Source organism: Drosophila erecta, unplaced genomic scaffold (assembly GCF_003286155.1).
Source record: "Drosophila erecta strain 14021-0224.00,06,07 unplaced genomic scaffold, DereRS2 tig00000055-arrow-pilon, whole genome shotgun sequence".
Classification (NCBI taxonomy): Eukaryota; Metazoa; Arthropoda; class Insecta; order Diptera; family Drosophilidae; genus Drosophila; species Drosophila erecta.
This window is the reverse complement of record NW_020825200.1, coordinates 6,634,913-6,653,861: the sequence shown is the minus strand read 5'-3', so window position 1 is coordinate 6,653,861 and position 18,949 is coordinate 6,634,913. Positions and strand designations below refer to the sequence as shown.

Below are 18,949 nucleotides of genomic sequence, written 5' to 3'. Positions count from 1 at the left end.
GATTTCCATGGCCCCTCCATAAATGGCACATGGTCCATTTTACGGACTTGCCTTTGCCAGTCGGATTTTGACTATCGTGGGAAGTGAAATAATGACCTATATTTTGGCTCTAAAAATATACAATAACTATATATATATTTAAATTTACAGAGATGGAAGGTATAGGAAAACTCTAGTTTATATGTATGAATGAGTCTCTCGACTTTCGTCAAAATGTTTGGAATTTTCCCAAGTGACTCTAAACGACGAAGTTCATTGGTAATTGCAAATCTACTGGCACATAAACAGATTCAAGACAAGTCATCGAAATGGATGTAAATAAATCAATGCGTAAAAAACACTTCTTCGGATTCGGCTTTCAGCCTTTCTCTTGAAACTTCTCCGCGTGGATCCTTTCATGGCTTTTGAATCGCCATTAAGTTAAAATTTATCCCTTCCTTCAGATATCAGATCCCGTGGCCTACGGTGAATGATCTCGGTTGAGGCCTTTTCCCAGCCCCCATACTACACACTTGGATCTGGCTCGGGCCTGTGATTAGACTAGTTTTTAATTTTTATGCTGTGTTTAAATATTTTGTGCCACACCTATGCCAGCGACACGAGCAGAGAAGCACTTGTTTCGAGTCCAGGTAAAAGCAGCTGGAAGCCAAATTTAACGATGACATAAATACTGAAGATAACGAGCAGCAGGTGAGCCCGAGTTTCCCTCAAATGGTCCGGCGAAAAAATCTAAAATGTAAAATCCCGAATGGTCCCCCCCTTTTAAGTTGGGCATGGCTCGGGTGAAGTACGTTTGCGGCAATGTAAATTTAATTAAGTGCTCGAATGTCTACGATTTTGATTGCAGCTGGGTGTGGCGGTGAACTGGGGCACATTTTTAAAATAAGTGCGGATAAACTTCGCAAATCAAGACAAGACATTTAACATTTCAGAGGAACTTTAGTTTCGAATCAACTTGTTAGTAGCTTCAGCTTAAGAGTTGTGAGCCTGCCAGGTTACACATAAAATGTAAATTTATTTCTATCAACTGGATGAACGGTATTACTAATGTATAATACGATGCAAGTATGTTTTAAAATAAATATAATTGCACTCAAACATCAACCTTAAACTAAATAAGTAACGTTTGATCCATATCCAAACAGTTCATACTACTTCACTTTGTACTTAGTTGTAAGCCAGGCTTGCATTACGCATTTCATATTTTTTGCAGTACCTAAGTATTATGATTGTGAATATCTTATGAGTAACTGCTGTGCTTTTTGCATCCTAGAAGCGATCTGCCCAGCTGCACCTTCTTGTTGCTTTTGCACACGCCCAATCCATGGGCCTTACTTGTAGCATGCCGCAGTTTGTTGCACATAAAGTTGCTAGGCCGCCGTCCCAGAAGCCGTTCTTCATGCTCATGCTCATGCTGTTGCCGTTGTTGTCGTTGAGCTGATAACTGGAGCAATAATCATGCAAAGCACAGTTAAATGAAGTCGCGCTTGAAATGCCGCAGCATAGAAAAAATCACAATGAAAGCAAGAAAATATATATATATATAGTGCAAAAAGAAAACAAATTGAACAAGAGAAACGTAGTAATTGGCAGTCAGGCCGGAGGAAAGAAAGAATTTCTTTGCAAATTATATTTAACAATTTCAGTGAAAATGGCCAAGAATTAAGAGTTTGGGGCCTGCCCCGTTTTAATCATCGGTTGCATGCAACACAGCCAGGGAACAAGCTGCTGCTGTTGCTGTTGCACACACGACTGGACGCAGTTGATCGAGATTCGCATATCCCATACCACATTGGTATCCATTGGGTGGTTTTCTGGGTGTTGTCTTGTCATTATCTTGCACCACGGCATTAATCAGCCAGCCAGCCATCCGTCGATTCCATTCGAGTAAACCTATTTAATTAGAATAGATTCCGATTTCGATTCCTTTGCCCACCGACTTTAACCTGAAACAAATTTGAACGTCGCACCGAGTTAACGAGATTTTGATTTATTACATTTCTATAATTTGAAATAGCAAGGGAGAGAACCGCGCGGTTGTAATGAAATTCGTATTTTTTTTATTTCGCACTGTCGCCGGCAGTCAACAATGTTCTATGAAGATTTATGGCAACCAATTGACCCAAGTTTCGCCAAGGTGCTTGGCCCAAGAAGCTGTCAATTGGCCGCGGAGGGAGTTGGCAGCAAATTGAAATTGAGTTTCGAACGGCAGAAGAAAGGCCTCGCCATTCAGCGAATTGCGGCATTGAATGGGCGTTTTTTGATGAATTGTTATTGCTAAAAATTTATTTGGCTATCAGTATCCGTGGGACTTTATATGCGAAGCTGTCTGAATAGTAATTTCACTAATAGCTTTGACTCAGAATAAATAGATAAATATTAATTTAAGTTACTTAGGTAACAAATAGTTTGTTTCCAATTGCTTGATTGCAGCGGCTGTAGACTAGACTAGATTAATTATGCCTAAAATTTCACTTGCTGAACAATCTTGCCCACAATCTAATTACACCCCAGCCAGCAGCACACAAATCGCACCACGTCTCAGCCTAAATTCGAAACAAATTTGATTAATTTCACTTGAATTTCACTTGCTCGCCCAGCGCACCCAGGCGGCATCTTTCAAAAACCTCACAGAAAGGGATCGGAGATGATCAAGAGGCATCGCATCGACGGCCAAGAGATTTGGGGGTAATTAGAGTAGAGCGGCTTAGTGTTGCAGTGTTTTGTAGCCCCAACTGCAGTTGCTGCACATTTTCACCGGGCAATTAAGGCGGCAATGAGTGCATACAGGGGAGGCAGATAGCCACACTGCGAGAAAACTAGAAGCCTCCCAATGGTGTTTGCTTGAGTCATTACATCTGTGCCTCATTGCTAAAAGTTTCCTATAGCTAGATTTCCCCATCAAGGAATCGAAGCCTATTGCATTAGTTCACCTTTAATATAAGGTATACATTTTGCCTCAATTTGAAACATTTCTCGACACTGTTCGGTATACACTTTGCCTCAATTTGAAACATTTCTCGACACTGTTCCGTATACATTTTCCCCCATTTGAAACATTTCTTGACACTTTTAGGCATAACATTTTTACCAAACTGAAACTTTGATTGACTCTTTTCGCTCAGTGCAGCCCAGAGTGAACAGTAGACTTTCGTGCAGCACTGTAGCCGAATTGGCCGAGGCTGCACCCGCCCGCTTCTAACGAGCGAAAGTGTTGTAAAATATTTTGTTCGCTTTTTGCTCCATCTGGCTCGGTTCATGTTTATGCTTTGAGCACATATATATTTCTCTGGTGATTTTATTGTTTTCCCATTTCGATTTTTTAATTGCATTTTAGTTGTTTAGTTGTTTGTTGTGGGCTTGGTCGCGCTCCAATTTGTTGACAAACAATTTTTGTTCACGATGCGTCACAGTTGATTGAGTGACTCGCAGGTGATAGGAAAACGAAAAGGAAAAAATGGTGAGGGGGGTTTGGGGGAAAAGCCGCTTTCGTGTTGCTTATGTATTTAATTAATTTCAATTTCTTTCGTTCACTTTTGAAGTGTGGAAATGTGCAGGCCAATGCAATCTCTCGAAACTTGTTGAAAATCGTTTTGTCCACCGTCTGTGGCAACAGAAATGCAATCACAAGAAAAACTTACCTACAATTACTTTCATTTTCACAATGAGAAACGAGCAAAATCGTTGCACGCGAAAATGCACATTGTCTTTGACGGAGCGTTGAGGTTTCTTTTATAAAAATGACATTACTAGGGCCTTTTTTCGAACAGAAATGATTGCCTTATAATTATGGGTGGTTTGGCAAAAAAAGTTAATTGTTTGAGGACTTTCAACCAGAAGAATTCATCCCAACAATAATGAAACTACATAATTAAAGTGATACATGATGCATGTGCAAATAAAACCATTTGCTTTTACTGTGAATCCTATTTGCATAAAAAAACAAAAGTTTATTTATATTAAATTGTACTGTTTACGAGGAAAAAGAGATAGGAACACTGTTATAGAACACCTCGCCTATCAGATACCCTTTACTCAGGAGATGCAGTTGCATATTTGGTTTTTAACCTTTTTATGGTCCGAACTGCTTGTTGACCTCCTACATATTTTAGCTGGCTGAGATTTAACGTGTAGATAGACGCAAATTAGTTAACGCTTGAGCTAAAATATTCGCGAAACTAATTGAAATCATGAGCACACTCGTGGCATGTTCTATCCCAGTTGATCCATCACGTTTGCAGAGTTCTGTGACATTTGCCACTGTGGCCGGGGCTGAAAACACATCGAATTGCCAATTCACAACACGATCAGGCGCAAAGACCTCGGATAACAACGGCCCCAATGGCAATTTGTTGGCCCATTACAAGAGCATTAAGGCTAAAAAACCAAACAGTGGGGGGAAAATAATGGAATAAAATTGACAACCACCGAGCCCAGCTTGCAGCTCTTTTAATAGACTGAAACTGAGGCGCGGCAAGCTCTTAACGCCCCCCTTTCCTCAGAAAAAACTTCACTACGCACTGGCATGTGGCCAAAACCAAAAGCAAAACCAAAACTCAAACCCAATACCAATTCCAAAACCAAACGCAAGAGCCAACTTCTCGTTCGCTCTCACTCATATACGCATCGAAAATTGGGTGCGTTTATGCAGAAAAGTGACAAGTCGACGTGGTTGCGACCAGCCCCCCGTTTTCCCCGACCAAAAACACCCCTTTGCGCCGCCCCTGCTGAGTACTCATATATATTTATATATCTGTAGGTGAAATCGCTTGGCGCACGCCTCAGGCATATTTTCATGCGTTTATTATAGCTGCGTTCGCTTTTTTGGACGCCGACACCGCCGAATCGTTTCCAGCCATCAGTCCGTCCATCTGTCCCACTGTCCATCTATCCATCCATCCATCTGTCCATCCGTCCATCCGTCCATCCGTACTCCTGTCAGCTTTTCCACCGCCGACTGCATTTGAAACATGCTTAAAATTTATGATTAACACACGTGCATTCAAATCGTTCCCTCATCGGTTTTTAATTCTATGCAGCCACGCCAAAGATTTCTATTTGCCTATGTGAATAATTTTTATGTGCATATTGTGTTTATTTATAGTTCTTAATGGTGTGGGAGAACTGTGCATTAAACATTTGTTAGTGTAAGAAATTTGTAAATCGCAAGACATAATTCATGTATTATAATGACTAACGTATGTTGTTAATAGCCATATAAATATTTCCTGTTGATTGCTTAAAACACAATAAATACGATTCCCAACTCTTGCCTTGATTATAATAGAATAGTAATAGTAATAGAAAGCATCCGATCAAATATTGATTGTGCGACCAAGCTGATTTTTATTATCGCTATCAACTTTTGAAGATCTATAAACATCAAATTAGAATATGCAGCCCGAAAATCCAAGGCCATAAAGTGCTTGATGTAAAACATGAACATTTGGGTAGCGCTTAGAGCTGGGAATATGAATACTTATGAGTGCCTAAGCTCGACTGGGTGTGGCCTTTTTATGACTCCCTGACAAGTGTCGACGGATTGGCTGAATGCGTTGAGCTGGTGGCTAATCTACAAGCTGCGATCAGATTGTAAACCATATGCCGTGCATTTCGAACAGCATTTCACGTTTTCCCATTCAAGTGTTGACAAGCGGGGCTCAAAAGTTTTCCTTTTTCTTTTTTGCCCAGGTGTTTTTGTGTGCAGCTAATTAAGGAGCACACTCACTCCCATCAATGTCCAACTGTGGACGTCATCAACGTCGTCAACGTCGCCACCATCGAAATTTCACCCAACCAATCCGACGAATGTCCATCAAACATAAATTGTAACTTGCTCTTGCTGCAAATTTTTGAAAAATATTTTTTTTTGTTATGACAGGTTGCGGCCGTTACACTGTCAAAAGCGAATCGCCGCATGAAAACGAATGCAAATATCGCGGAGGGGCGGACCACTCTCCCCATCGGAATATTCATGTGGCACAGGCCACATTTCCAATTTTGATTAAATTATAGCAAAATGCGATTTCTGCTTTTGCCGACATTTTTTGGCGTACATCAGCCAGCGAAAATCCAGTGGCAGCAAGAAGCCAAAGGCAACCACAAAGACAGCGGCTACTGCTACTTACACTTCTTCAGTTTACACTACTCCACTTCCACTTGACTCCCACTCGAGCAACTGGCGGAAATACCATGGGTGCGGCTACCTTTTTCGTGGCCAAAAATATTGCCCTAAACAGAGAATTAAAAGCCAGGCAATTTGTACTGCAGTTATCAAGGAAATGTATCAATCAACGGGAATTTAGTTAGTTGTATTGAGAAGTTAAATATAAATTATACAAAAATGTTCAATCATTTAATTTGATTACAAATTGATGGTACTGTTCATAAGTCAAGACAAGAAAGTGCTGTTTGTTTACCCACTGTCCATGCACGGCGTTTATTTTTTGCCACCTCATTCCGTCAACCAGTCATTCATACATTTGGCACGTTGTTATTCGCCACAAAGGGGTTTGACTGTAAGTGGGGGCGAAGTACAGTGGTAAGGCCAGCAGCAGTGCATTCATCATTTAATCGAATATTCATATTCATGTGGTGTTCTAATTTGATTGCCGTTTGCCATTTGCAGTCGTGTGAAATGTCCCCTGACACTTGTATTTTCTTTTCGCTTTAGACAGGTGAAATGGTCTAGCCATCAAGCTTGAATTTTCTCTTTTATTAAATTGTGGCTCGCGCTGACTTTTTGCAGTCTGTATTAGCAGTTGGCCATGATGCTTTTGGCACGCCAACGACAAAAACGTCAAGAACCAATTTCAAAGTCAAAGCTACGTTTCATCAATCAATGCCAAGAGCCTGCCTGAGAAGGAAATGCCTCCGAAAAGCAATTAGAATTATTAAAATCAAATCAAGTAATCAAAGTCGCCTTTCAGCTGCCAACTCCATTACAATTTTAGAGACAAGGTCAAGCTTTTGGATATCCGAACTCAAAAAGGAAGCTCAGCTTTGGAAAAACATTTTAATCAGATAAAATGCACATCTAAAAGTGCCTTTTCGTAATGAAGCTGACAGGCTATGACAATTTAAAAGCTTTAACATTAAGTTTAGGGTTCAGAACTTGAAGACCAGAGAATTCCAATGACCCCTGCCACAAGCCAGGTCTAAAAAGAGTTTTCCTTCAGTTTGTGGTTTCTGTTTGTTACTTTGAACTTCACGGGGTTTCTGCTGACGTCGTTTGTGTTGTTCTGCCTGTAGTTTGCTTGTTTTTGGTCTCTTTGTGGTTGGCACGCGATTAAGTCGTAATTTGTAAATCTTTTTAAAGTGATACTTTCGGACTTGATGAGGTGTTTGGGTCAAGTTGACGACGGACTAATGGATAAAACAATTTTCAAACACTTAAGTGTTTCTGTTTCTGCTTGATGCGGGTTTGTTTGCTGCGCTTGTAAATGCAACATAATTAGTGTTTTCTACAAAAAAAAAAAAAAACGTAACCTAACGAAATAATATAAGTAAATAATTTCAAGAGACAAGCGCCGTTTTGCCAACTTAAGCATGTCTAATGTCTGATGTCTAATGGGGCCGGACCCCTCAGAAAAGTTTCCACATGCTCATGCATCATTTTGATTTTACATTTTCAACCATAACTTTGTTTCCCTGCCCTCCCAATTGTAATTGGTTGCATTTGGTGTTTTTTCCCCCAGCTTTTGTAACACTCCCAAGCAATCAATTGTCCTATTAAGTTGGGTTTTTGTCTACCTCTCTGGATGCCCATGCCTGCCCTTTTGCCACTTGTTTCGCAATCGAAAATGAGTTGTTCGAGTCGAAATTACCATGGCCAGCAAACAGCAACTGCAACAGCAACACACGTGTTGTCCGCTGGCCAATGCACTTTATCGATGGATTTTGAAGGGAGGGGGTTGGGGGGTAGCCTCATGCTGAAAATGATGTAAAAGTGAAAATCATAAACTGCTAATTGTATTCAAAATGCAACTTGCATTCGGCTTATGTAAGATAGAAAACGAGATATATCCAACAGGAGGCTTGGGTTCGGTAAATGGCAAAAGTTGGAGTTATTAGTTGGATTAGTTGGATGGCAGGGGGCTCCAAAGTTCATTGGGATTACAATGGGGCGAAAACGCCTTTACAAACAGCAATTGGTGACGGTAAAATGTTTCAATTAAATACGCACATCAAATGAGTGTTTATGGCCTAGACTTTTACTTTGCCTTTCAGTTTCGGTTTTGAAATCGTCTAGAGCATAATTTAATTTGTTTTATAACTTGAAGTTTATCGATATCTTGTGCAATTTTATGGCGGCTTTCAATTTGTTTTAGCTCCTTCCTCAGCATCCGTGACTCAGCAGCAAAGTAAACACCACATCGCGAATATCTTTGCATGCAAGTGGAAAAAACTCGTCATCGAATCAAATCTTGAAGTCTCTTGCGGCCATCCTACCCAGAGTAGTGATATCCTGCTGTGTTCTGTTTATTATATGATTTATCTGCATACTACTCTGGGCCCCGATGCTGCGCTTGGCCGAGATGCACTTCACTTTGAGTTAAAAAGAGAGTGGGTCAAGTGCAGTCAAAAGTGAAATTAATATTTGCTCGCCCTTGCTGAAGCGAGATACGCTTGGGCACATATCGTTTAAGCTGGGTCCTAATCCATGCAGAAGCCTCTAAAATACTCTAAATCACTGGCGAATTATATGGAGAAATATCTAAATGTTGCTAGCTGAAATCTATATTTAATTCTTAACGAAAGCTTAGAAATAGGTATAAAATGATTTTGTATAACTGATTATATGAATGATATATATATGATGAGTAATTGAAATTGCTGTAGTAATACTCCTTAATTTTTGGCTGTGCCAATCGAACTGAGTCATAATTGATTTCTGTTTTCCTACTTTTACATGCTCATGTGCTTCTGTGCTTTAATACCCATTCCACGCCGAGTAAATGGATGTACTAGGTTCGTAGTACAGTATGTAAGAGGAAGAAAAATCGTTTTCGACCCTGAAACCTATATATATTGCTTTTATATGAGCCATTTCCTTACCAATTTTTCCCACCAGCTGAGTAACGGGTACCTGATAGTCGAGCAAATCGACTACAGCGTTCTCTCTGGTTTTTAATTGTGTTTTTGCTTTATTTATTTGATGTCTGGTCAGCAGGTGCACAAAATTGGTGCTGAAACCCACGTTTGCGGATTCATAGTGTACTGGGCGTCGAAATTGCGTGTTTGGTCTGCATCTGGATGCTTTTGCGATTGCACAGCAAACACAGCAAGAATACTTCAAAAAATAGATAGAAAAAAAAAATAATTGAAAATAAAATTCATTAAAAATGCTGTATTGACAAATAAATCATTGTTCGTTTGGCTGTCATGTCAAATAAATCATAGGACACGACAAAACTGAGCGACCAACTGGAAAAGTTCGGAAAATGGAAAATTCCTCGCACCAGCGTTTCGTTACTTTGCGTGCCGAGTTGATGAAGAGTTAACGATAAATTATGTTGTCGCGGTCACCCGCAAGAAAAGCAACCAACATTATGAAAAGTAAAATAAAAATTATATTTCCTTCTGCTTTTCCAAAAAAGCACACAAACGAAAGGTATCAAAAGGAAAACGAGTAAAAAAACGTACAGAAATAAAACAACTTGACTAGATAAGTTTGGCAGCCGCAACAAGTATACGCAGGGTTGGACGGCGGGCTTGCAACGCTTTTCCTTGCCACTCGACTCACGTCACGGCTGCGTCGCTTTTCCCCCTTCCCCTCCCCATCCCCTTCCCAATTTTCAATTTTCCTTTTTCCATGTTAATGAAACGCGATTTCCTAGCAGCCTGCCACTGACGTCTGTGGTTGCAACAACCGCCGTTGCTGGTAGTTATTATTCACGCGCTTAAAGTCAATTATCAAACCCGACAAAAATGCTGGCTATCGAACCAGGCCTGCACTTGCAGGATATTTATTTGTATGTTTTCAAAATAAAACCCAATCTTTGGCAGTGGGACTGAAAAAAAGTTAGCAGCGAAAACTCAAGGCCAAGGCTGAAGAGTATTCGCTGCAGTCCAAACACATGAAACTCCTTTTGCCCAAAAGAGCAACATATTAAGGAGGGACAGTCAGATCCGTGTTAGAACTAAAATTATTCGCAATAAGAAGTCAGGGCGACCAAATGAGGTATATAACTTCATTAAGGATTGACCAATGGAACCACTTCCAAGGAACCAAAGGCAATCCCTAGCAATATCAGCACCATCTGGTAGTAAAGATATCAGAGAATCCGTCTAGTTATGTAGCTATAGATGATAGATGACAATCCACTAAGTCCTTCTAAGGCTCCAGCAGGCCATAAGTTCCGTCAGCGGAACTCCGCCTTGAATGCAAAATATATTAGTATATTAAAACATTTTAGTTACCTTGATGAAAATTCATTTTCTCCCAAAAGCCGAGTTTTACTGCTTGCGAGGAGTGGGACTAGCAAATTAAAAGTACAGGAAACCCAACTGCCAGTCGGCTGGCAGACACACCGACACTCGCAAAACTCTGCCGCGTATTTTGCGAAAAATTTCACTTTCACAAAAAGGTCTATGGACGTTTGGCGGCGCCCCCTTCCCCCCAATTTTTCCCCAGCCGCGTCTTTCAGCCCCCTTTCCCCGTATCCACACCCTGGAATTGGCGTGAGTCCGCGAATCGCTGCCAAATTGGTACCAGTACCAGCCAAAGACTGTCAGACGTCGATTTGCGGCATTTTTCGTTTGGCTTTTCTTCGTTTGCTGCTGCCGAATGAAAATTGTTCGCAGGTGGTTTCCGTTAGTTGGGGCCTTGGATCGGTTTCGTTATAGGTTTTAGTTTGCTTCGGTCAGTTATGGGGGCTTTTTGACGCCCAAAACCATAGCTGCATGTAAAAACATTTGCGTATTTTCAGCCGCAAACTTGTTGTACTCGTATATAGGAAATGGTTTTTATTTCTTTTAAAGGGAAATGAGTAGCTGGAGAAAAAAGCACAGGCCTTGCCTGGTGGAAAAACTAGAAAATTATATTTCTTCTTGAGAAAAAGAGTTGGATTCTGTGAGAATCATGTCATGATTATACCTATGAAACACAAATCATTCGCCTCCAAAAATAACAACTATAAATACTATGCATGCCATAAATGTCTAGCTCGAATGCCTTCATAAATAGGCCATATATCTAGTTCTATTTCCGACTCATCCCACTTTATCTATCCATAACTTATCTTTGAGTTAAGTCTGGACTTGCAGCTTGATTGGAATTTGGTGGCAAGTTGAACATAAATCATTGTCATTATGGAAAAAATGTATAGTAGTTTTTGGACTTTTTTTTGAAACTACACATAGGTTTTTCCTTGGACACTCGAACTTTTTATAATTAGTGAAACATAGTTCAAGAATTTTCAATAATTTTGTGATTTTTGTACACGAAATACAATGATCCTTTTTCCTATCTTTTCTAAATACATTGTTATCGTTCAATATTTGTTATCGTTCAGCTGAAAAGACTTTTTAAAAATCCCAAAAAGATTTCGTTCAATGTTTTGGGAAAATTAGCATAGGAAAAAGTGAAAGTGTTGCAGCTGCAAAGTACTTAATATGGAGCAGCACCAACAACCCAGCCAGTCTTCATGTGCAGCATTTAAACCTCGCCCTCTTCTCTCCAAATTGCCCATGAATCGAGACTCGCCTGCTGTCAAAAGGGCGCAAAATTGTTCAAATTTTAAAGGCTGTTTTTTATTTTGGGAAAATGCCTCAGACACCGCCGATATGGAAAGTGCCGGCCCACGCGCAGATATCGAAAAAAAACGCTGAAACCAACGGGGGCGCTTAGATTGCCTCAAGTTCAGTGCTTTGATTTTCAATTCGGTTCACGATTTGCATGGCTAGACGAGATACTTATTAAGCCAAGTGCTCCGACAAGAAGCGTGATCCAAGTTTTTGGTCACACACCCCGAAGGCGGGATCGGTTGCACTTGTTGTTGCTCCTGCCCCATGTTGCATGTTGTTACTGGTTGCCAGCCCCATGGGCAAGTCCGTCGCACTAATTGCCGTTGGATCAGTTAATGATACATGAAATTTAATGTTTGGGAAACATTTGCTGGACCAGACTCAACCTTAATGGGCTTGAAATACTTTCAAAAAGCGAAAAACCAATATTGTTTGCCTAGGAGATTTTAGTTTAACTGATTCCAACATTACTTCCAAAAACTGATGAAGTCATTTTGGGTATTTTTGAAAGGCGCAGAATTTTAGCGACGCGACGTGTGCGGCAAGGACTATGGAAATATTTGGGGAAATAGGTTTTTCCTCTTCATTGTTTGTCTGCCGCATTACTTTAAATTCATTTGCAGTTGCAGGGGGAGCACAGAGAGGGGGTGCAGGGGGCGTTAAAAGGGGACAACTCAACTCGTGACTCGATTGACATTTGAATGAGAGTGGAAAATGTGCAAAACGAGTGGCGGTGGCTACCAAAAATAAAACGAACAAAAACAAAAAAATAACACTCGCACACAAAGTGTGTCCCCCATCCAAGTCGAAATCAATATTCGGTAATGCATTTTTCGGCTATGCAGGTATTACCACAACAACAACCATAACAACAATAACAACTGGGAGCACAACAATGGACCCGAAAAAGAAGCCATTATCATGCAACGTTTTGTGGCAAGGCAGCTGCCAATGCAATCGAAGCATTTTCGGCAATTGCACAACAGCCGGCCAAATCGGAATCAAATTTCAAATCAACTAATTACCGTAAATGCCAGACCCAGAAGCGAATTGGTCAATGAACTCCACTGGCTGCCAATAATGATTATCACGTATCAGCCGAGTAAACATTTAGCCCCATAAACAGTTCCTTCTAAATGTTATATTGGACTTAGTATACAAGTAGTTAAACTGCCATAGAAACTTTATCTAATGTTACTTTGTTTCCGAAACAACTTTAAAATCACCTAAGGATTCAATTTAGGCTTATATGAGAGATATATAAGTAGATATATACATACAACATACAAAAATAACCGAACTTTATATTGATTGTATATGCAATCTACCCTTTTTTAGTTTATAGTTATTTTTTGAGTTTAATAATTATTATTTTATTGTATATCTTTGATCACCTAAGTGAATGATGTTGGGACCTGCGTCGCTTCTGCAGTTTACCTTTATTCCCAAGGGCCCCTCCTTAATTCTTTGGGGGCAGCGCCAGACATTAGTCTCCCCGTTCCGAGACCCCGCAGCCAGACTTTTCCCCTCCCCATTACACATAGCCCCATTTGGTTGGTAGGTAGGTGGCAGTCAAAATATTTGATCGAGGGCCGACTCCTTTCTGCCTCATTCCCTGCGGCCTTTGCCCCTCCCCGCCAGCCCCTCGGATGCCAGAACCCTTGACAAGCGCAATTAATCAATTTTTGTTCTACACTGAGAAAAACAGGCTTATAAGAATTATATTATTAGAGTTCTTGTTACTATTGTTAATTCACAAGTAAAGAGTATTTAAACATGAACAATGGGAATCCAAAATTCATGGTGAAAAATTAACAACGGTAATCAAAAATGCATGGTAAATATATTACATTTTTTTAATCAAAGTAAACCCAATTTCCGGTTTATTATCAGAAATTTTAAAAGACAAAAAAAAACAATTTGTCCGAGTGCAAGATTGGACATTGAAAAGGTAAATACTTTTTTGGGCAGTGCAGTTCCTTACTTATATACTTTTTGGTGCTTGAGAAGGGTTTATCTCTATTGTCCTCTCCCTCTGTTCTGCATCGCACTTGAAAATTTGTTGACCGAGGTTGTTAATGAAGTGTGCAGTTAATTGTTATTGTTATTGGTGCCGCTTGCTCTTGTTGTTGCATTGGCCTTTTCTGGGGAGATCTGTAAACAAATTGTCTGTGGCATGAAATGATTGCCGTTGCCGGCTTTGATTTTTCCACCAGCATAATTCATTTTTCCAGTTCGAGAGTCAAAAAACTCATCAATTACAAGACGGAAGTGTGGCAACATTCGGTTGGCATGCTTAGCAGCATGTTGCTAAGGAAAAAGTAAGCTCCCAAAGTATTAAAATATGTATATATTAAATATTTAAACATTAGCACAAAATACTTCATTTTTAAACTTTTTAATGCTCTTGTCGTAGATTCAGTAAACTTTTTACTAGCCGTAATGGAAGTTATTTATTATTTTGTGTCAAAATCGCCAGCAACATTATTGCTCAAGCTTGTGACATGGAGCAACAAGTGCATGAGTCTAGCAACACTATTATAGGAATTTAACTGTGAGCGCAAAACTAACAGTGCTCGCTTAGAGATTCAACCGGTTAACATCAACCGATTCGGATTACATTTGCAGAGAGAAAATTATACCCTTTCAGTAAGGTTACTGAGGTATAAATAGATGTTTGCATATAACTTCTAAGATGCATTAATTATTGTGGACTTCATTTCTGAAGAACAGGTGTGGCAAAGGCAAATACTATAAATAGCCCACCCAAACACGTGAATGCGACATTTCATTAAAAATATAAGTAGCTGATAATTTATTGTAAAAAATATTTTTGTATTATATATATATTATATTAAAATTTTTATATTAACATTAACAATAATAATAATTTATTATTACAATATTACATTATATATATTATTTTTTAATGTAAAGAGTATATAGACATCGACTTGACGCATACGACTTAAAACCGTTTCTTGTTTGCGGTATTTTTCGTTGTTTCTGCATGTTTCGGTATTTCTCTTCGGTATTTTTCGGCTGAATCGGTGCGTTTGCTCATTCCGTTTTGAGCAGCGTGCGCGAACGGTGCTTCAAAAAAGAGCGCGCTTTCTGCGCGAGAATAACACAAATAATACCGGGTCGACGAAAATACAACTAAAGAATAACAACAGCTCCATAGCGAAAAATACGAGTAATACGAAAGAAAAAAAAAAACAAAACAAAAGGCGGCGAAGAAGGCCAAAGAAGATAAAGCCCAAAACTTCTGCCCCGGTTCTCTGCGTGCGCGAGTGTATGTGTATTTGTTGGGCTTACGCGGGCGTCCGTGTGTGTTTTTGTGCGTAATTGTGTGCATGTGTGCCAAAGCCAAGAATCAAAGTGCAAAGCGAAATTGAATAATTTCCCCATCTCTCTATTTGGCTCTCTCTCACTGAGCGTGTAACCAAATACCCGAAAATATCAGAAGTTTATCAAAGCTGAGAAAGGCTGGCCATTAGAGCCAAAACAAAAACAAGCCAATGTTGTGGTTAACGTAACAACGCGTCCTTGCAAAAAGAAAACGAAAAACAAAAGCAAATTGAGTTTCAAATAGTAGCCATGCCATTTCTGCAAAATCTTTAAAAGTACCACCATTTCCGCACTCTCTTTCTCCTCTGCAAGTTTCCCCACTCTTTTTTTTGATTTTTTTGTTCAACCGACGCAGCAGCACTGGCGAAATGTCAACCACGACAATAACAACAACGGTGCCTGCCGCCCCCTCCAAATCGGCACCACCCACTCCAACAGCAACAACAACAGCAGCAGGCGCGGCAGGAGCAACAACAAACACACGCACCGCCGACTGCCGCAAGTTCAGCCCAAACATTTTCAACAAGAGCAAGTGCAGCCACTGCTTTCGCCAGCGGGAGGAGCACTCGGCCGCCGCCTTGGAATGCAATAGGGTGAGTCTCCGATTTTCCACTTTTTGGCCAAGTTTAGATAGGTAAACTTATGGGAAACACATCTATATAACCTTGTCTATAACCGTGGCAAATTCAAAGTGCTGTTATTGTACAGCTTTTCTGTTAGGATTTTTCTGTAACTAAAGTGCATTACGTTTCTTAAGTAGCTGAAAGTCAATGCACAGTATTCACTGTACTTGGAGTTGAGGGAAGTCAGCAACGAAAAACCATAGGATAAATTTAGTTTTGTGTGTGCTGAATAAATCTTTATTTAGTTTCCAATTCTGTGCGGGCTTTTGGTTGTTTTTCTTTTGTTCCGAAAATTATAGTTCCATTTGGTTTTAAATCTCATCTCAGACTTCTTGTGCATCTTGCAGCGATTTTAGAAGACATTCGGGATTTGAAAGAAAATTTATTGCCAATATATATTGTTGGGATTAACTTAATGACATTTTATAGATATCTTTATGGTTTCAGCATTTTGCAGTTTGGCAGCAAGAAAGTTCGAAATGCAGAACATATCAGTTTAGAAATATTAATGAGCTGTGGCTGGAGATATCATCATTAATTTTAATTAAAACATTTTGAAATGAGACAGCATAAACCGATCGGTAAACATGGTCGAAGCTGACACAATTAAGTTGGATTGCAACGACTTTTTCTAAGAAAGGCAAGAAAATAAAGCTTTTGACCAAGATTAATTCATTAATTTGACCTAAGGCGTCGTTCCCCCAGGGCAAAAACAGCTTCTAATCTTGAAACTTTCCGTTCAATCAAGTTACAAAAATCGCCAGAAGACAAACATTCATTTCGTCATTTAAACAACAAACACAATTGCGGCGCGACAAAGGAAAACTCTCGCTTTCTCGTTTCACTGGAGTCGTGTGGTCTTAGAATTCGGGATAGAAAATAACGATACGAAATAAAATGCCACCGAAAACTAATTAAAATAACAAAAACTAATCAAAGCATAGAAAACATAAAAAAAACCCACCTAGACTGAGTGAGAAGCCGAAGGAAAAAGTGAAAATCGTTTATTATGTTTTACCTGCGTTTGGGGCTGGGTTACCAAAAATTTACGACAATACAACGCCCCAAACTAAAACACCATGCCCACCATGCCATATTGAAGTCAGAGCTGAAAGGCCAACCTGCTTTCTTATAAGCCGCATGATAACTTTTGGAATTTGTATTTAATAAACATAAAACGCTGTCGTAAAACATCGAAGAAAACTGAGCCGCCTGTGTGAAAAATAAAACCAGAAGTGTAGTTTACCATTGGGAAAGTTTGGATCTTTCGTTGAACTATGCAAATGAAGGTGGCAGAAGAACAGCGGGAAAGATATGTCAACTGCTTCCAAACACTTGTCGAAAGATTAAATCCAAGATTAAGCATCATTTTGGCCGACAATATCTAATCTCGCTTCTTTTGGAGATTAAGATAATGCTTAGAATGAACGAGTTGAGATAGAGAATAAAAAGAAGCGCTGCTGCACCAAGATTTTATTTAAAATATGCTGACTCGAAATGAGCAAGTTTATAAAAATATGTTAAATAAAATTATAAAAACTTAAATACATTTTATACATAGGTATGTAGGTAGCTAGGTACCGTTCTATTTTCAACCTGCTCTGTTTCATTTCCCCCTTATAAATTGATTTATTAAGTTTTACAATTTTTGTGCTCGTTTCGTAATAATTATGTGAAAATGTATTTTTACACAACTGACCCTAATCAATTCTGATCTGGTTATTCTGTAAATGCTGTTCTCGTTCTCAATTCTCGCGACAGGGAATTTGAGCAGTTTTATAGGTCGCCAAATGTTTTATTATTCTGTTTAGTGTTTTTTCTGCTATATTACATTGACGGCCACAAGTGCCTGGTTTTTCGAGCAGCCTGCGAAAATAAATTATGCGATTGTCAAAAGCAATTTCAAGCTAGCTGCTTGTCTGCTTGCCAAATTGGAATGGCTCTTTTTTTAATTGATCACCCAAAAATGATTCGGATACGCGAGAGATTTCTAGCGCAGCTTGGCCTCAGGCGAAAATTGCTTTTTGTAGGCTAAGAGCAGCGCATAGAAATCAAACTTTTGTTTTCCAAATGTGCTTCAAATGTGTCCGTGAGCCGGGGGACTTCAACTGCGTGACTGATCTTATAAACAGAGTGCCAGAATGACCCCCATGAAATTAGCACAAAACAAAACGCTCACACACCGACACCGACTGTATTGTATTGTTAACCATTTATTGAGGAAGTCTCACATAGCCGAAAGACAACGAGAACCCATAGAGAAATGCCCTCTGAAAAGGCCGGAGGCCAATAGCACTTGACAGCCGTGAAAAATGTCGCCTTTAGGAGAGAATTCATCTAGAATTGTGGAGTGTGGTGTGCAGGGGGTATGCAAATGATCCATAAACTGGAGAACTAGTTGATCGATTTGTTGGCTTAGCTGTTCCTGGCAGCATTTCCTAATTTATAAATAGCTCGAGTTACAATATTGAATTACCCGACCTGAGCGAAGCGTTGCAGTTGAGTGTTCACAAAGATGAAAATAAATAAACTTTACTATTTGAGTGTGAAAGTCATTTGAGTCAATAGAGCCAGTGGGTAGAACAACTGTGTCAACAAGTCGATGGATATGGCGGGGATCGGGAAGTGTTGAAGAGGAAGTGGAGCACAGCCCAGGGGTAAGTTTTCCATAAGTGGGCAGATCTAAGGTTAAACACCCTACTACCAAACCATTCAGCTGCTTCCTATAACACGCTGAGGTGTGGGCTTATTGTAAAATAAGTTTAGGAAACCACGACATAACCAGTTTTCGTAACTTCAATTTTACTAAAAACCTTTGGCATTAATTGAAAACAACGCCTCTACTTTGAATGCAAAGTCATAGAAACTATTTTTAAATCATTGGGGCATCGGTACGATTGTCATTAAAGAAACCCCACCGCCTGCAGATATTTTAAAGTCAAATCTGGGAACCGTGTTCTCCACACTCCTTCGGTTCAGTGTGTTCCACATTTGGCTCCCCCTTCCTGTGGATGCAGTTGCTCCGCAGCTAATATGTATATGTATGTAAAAATAGAACTCAACTCTTGGCTTCCGCTCGTCGAGCGGCAATTAGAAGGCGTCGGCAGCAGTCAGTCCCCCCAAAGACCGCCCCAAGTTGCCCCTCAAGATGCCCCTCCAGCGGCATCCCCTTTTGCGGTTACTCAACCGACAGACCTCACAGGCTTCGTCCCCCGGGTTGGCCCACA

General features: G+C 39.9%; 1 protein-coding gene across 2 annotated transcripts in view; it reads left to right on the top strand.

Annotated features, from left to right (window-relative positions):
- The first annotated feature begins 14,784 nt into the window (after positions 1-14,784).
- The window catches only part of LOC6540582 (protein outspread), an 82,799-nt gene continuing 78,634 nt past the window's right edge, over positions 14,785-18,949 (top strand). For both annotated transcript variants that reach the window (XM_001968860.3, XM_015159605.2), the window contains exon 1: positions 14,785-15,692. In XM_001968860.3, coding sequence (XP_001968896.2) covers positions 15,468-15,692 — 225 coding nt within the window. In that variant the 5' untranslated portion in view covers positions 14,785-15,467. The remainder of the gene's footprint in view (positions 15,693-18,949) is intronic.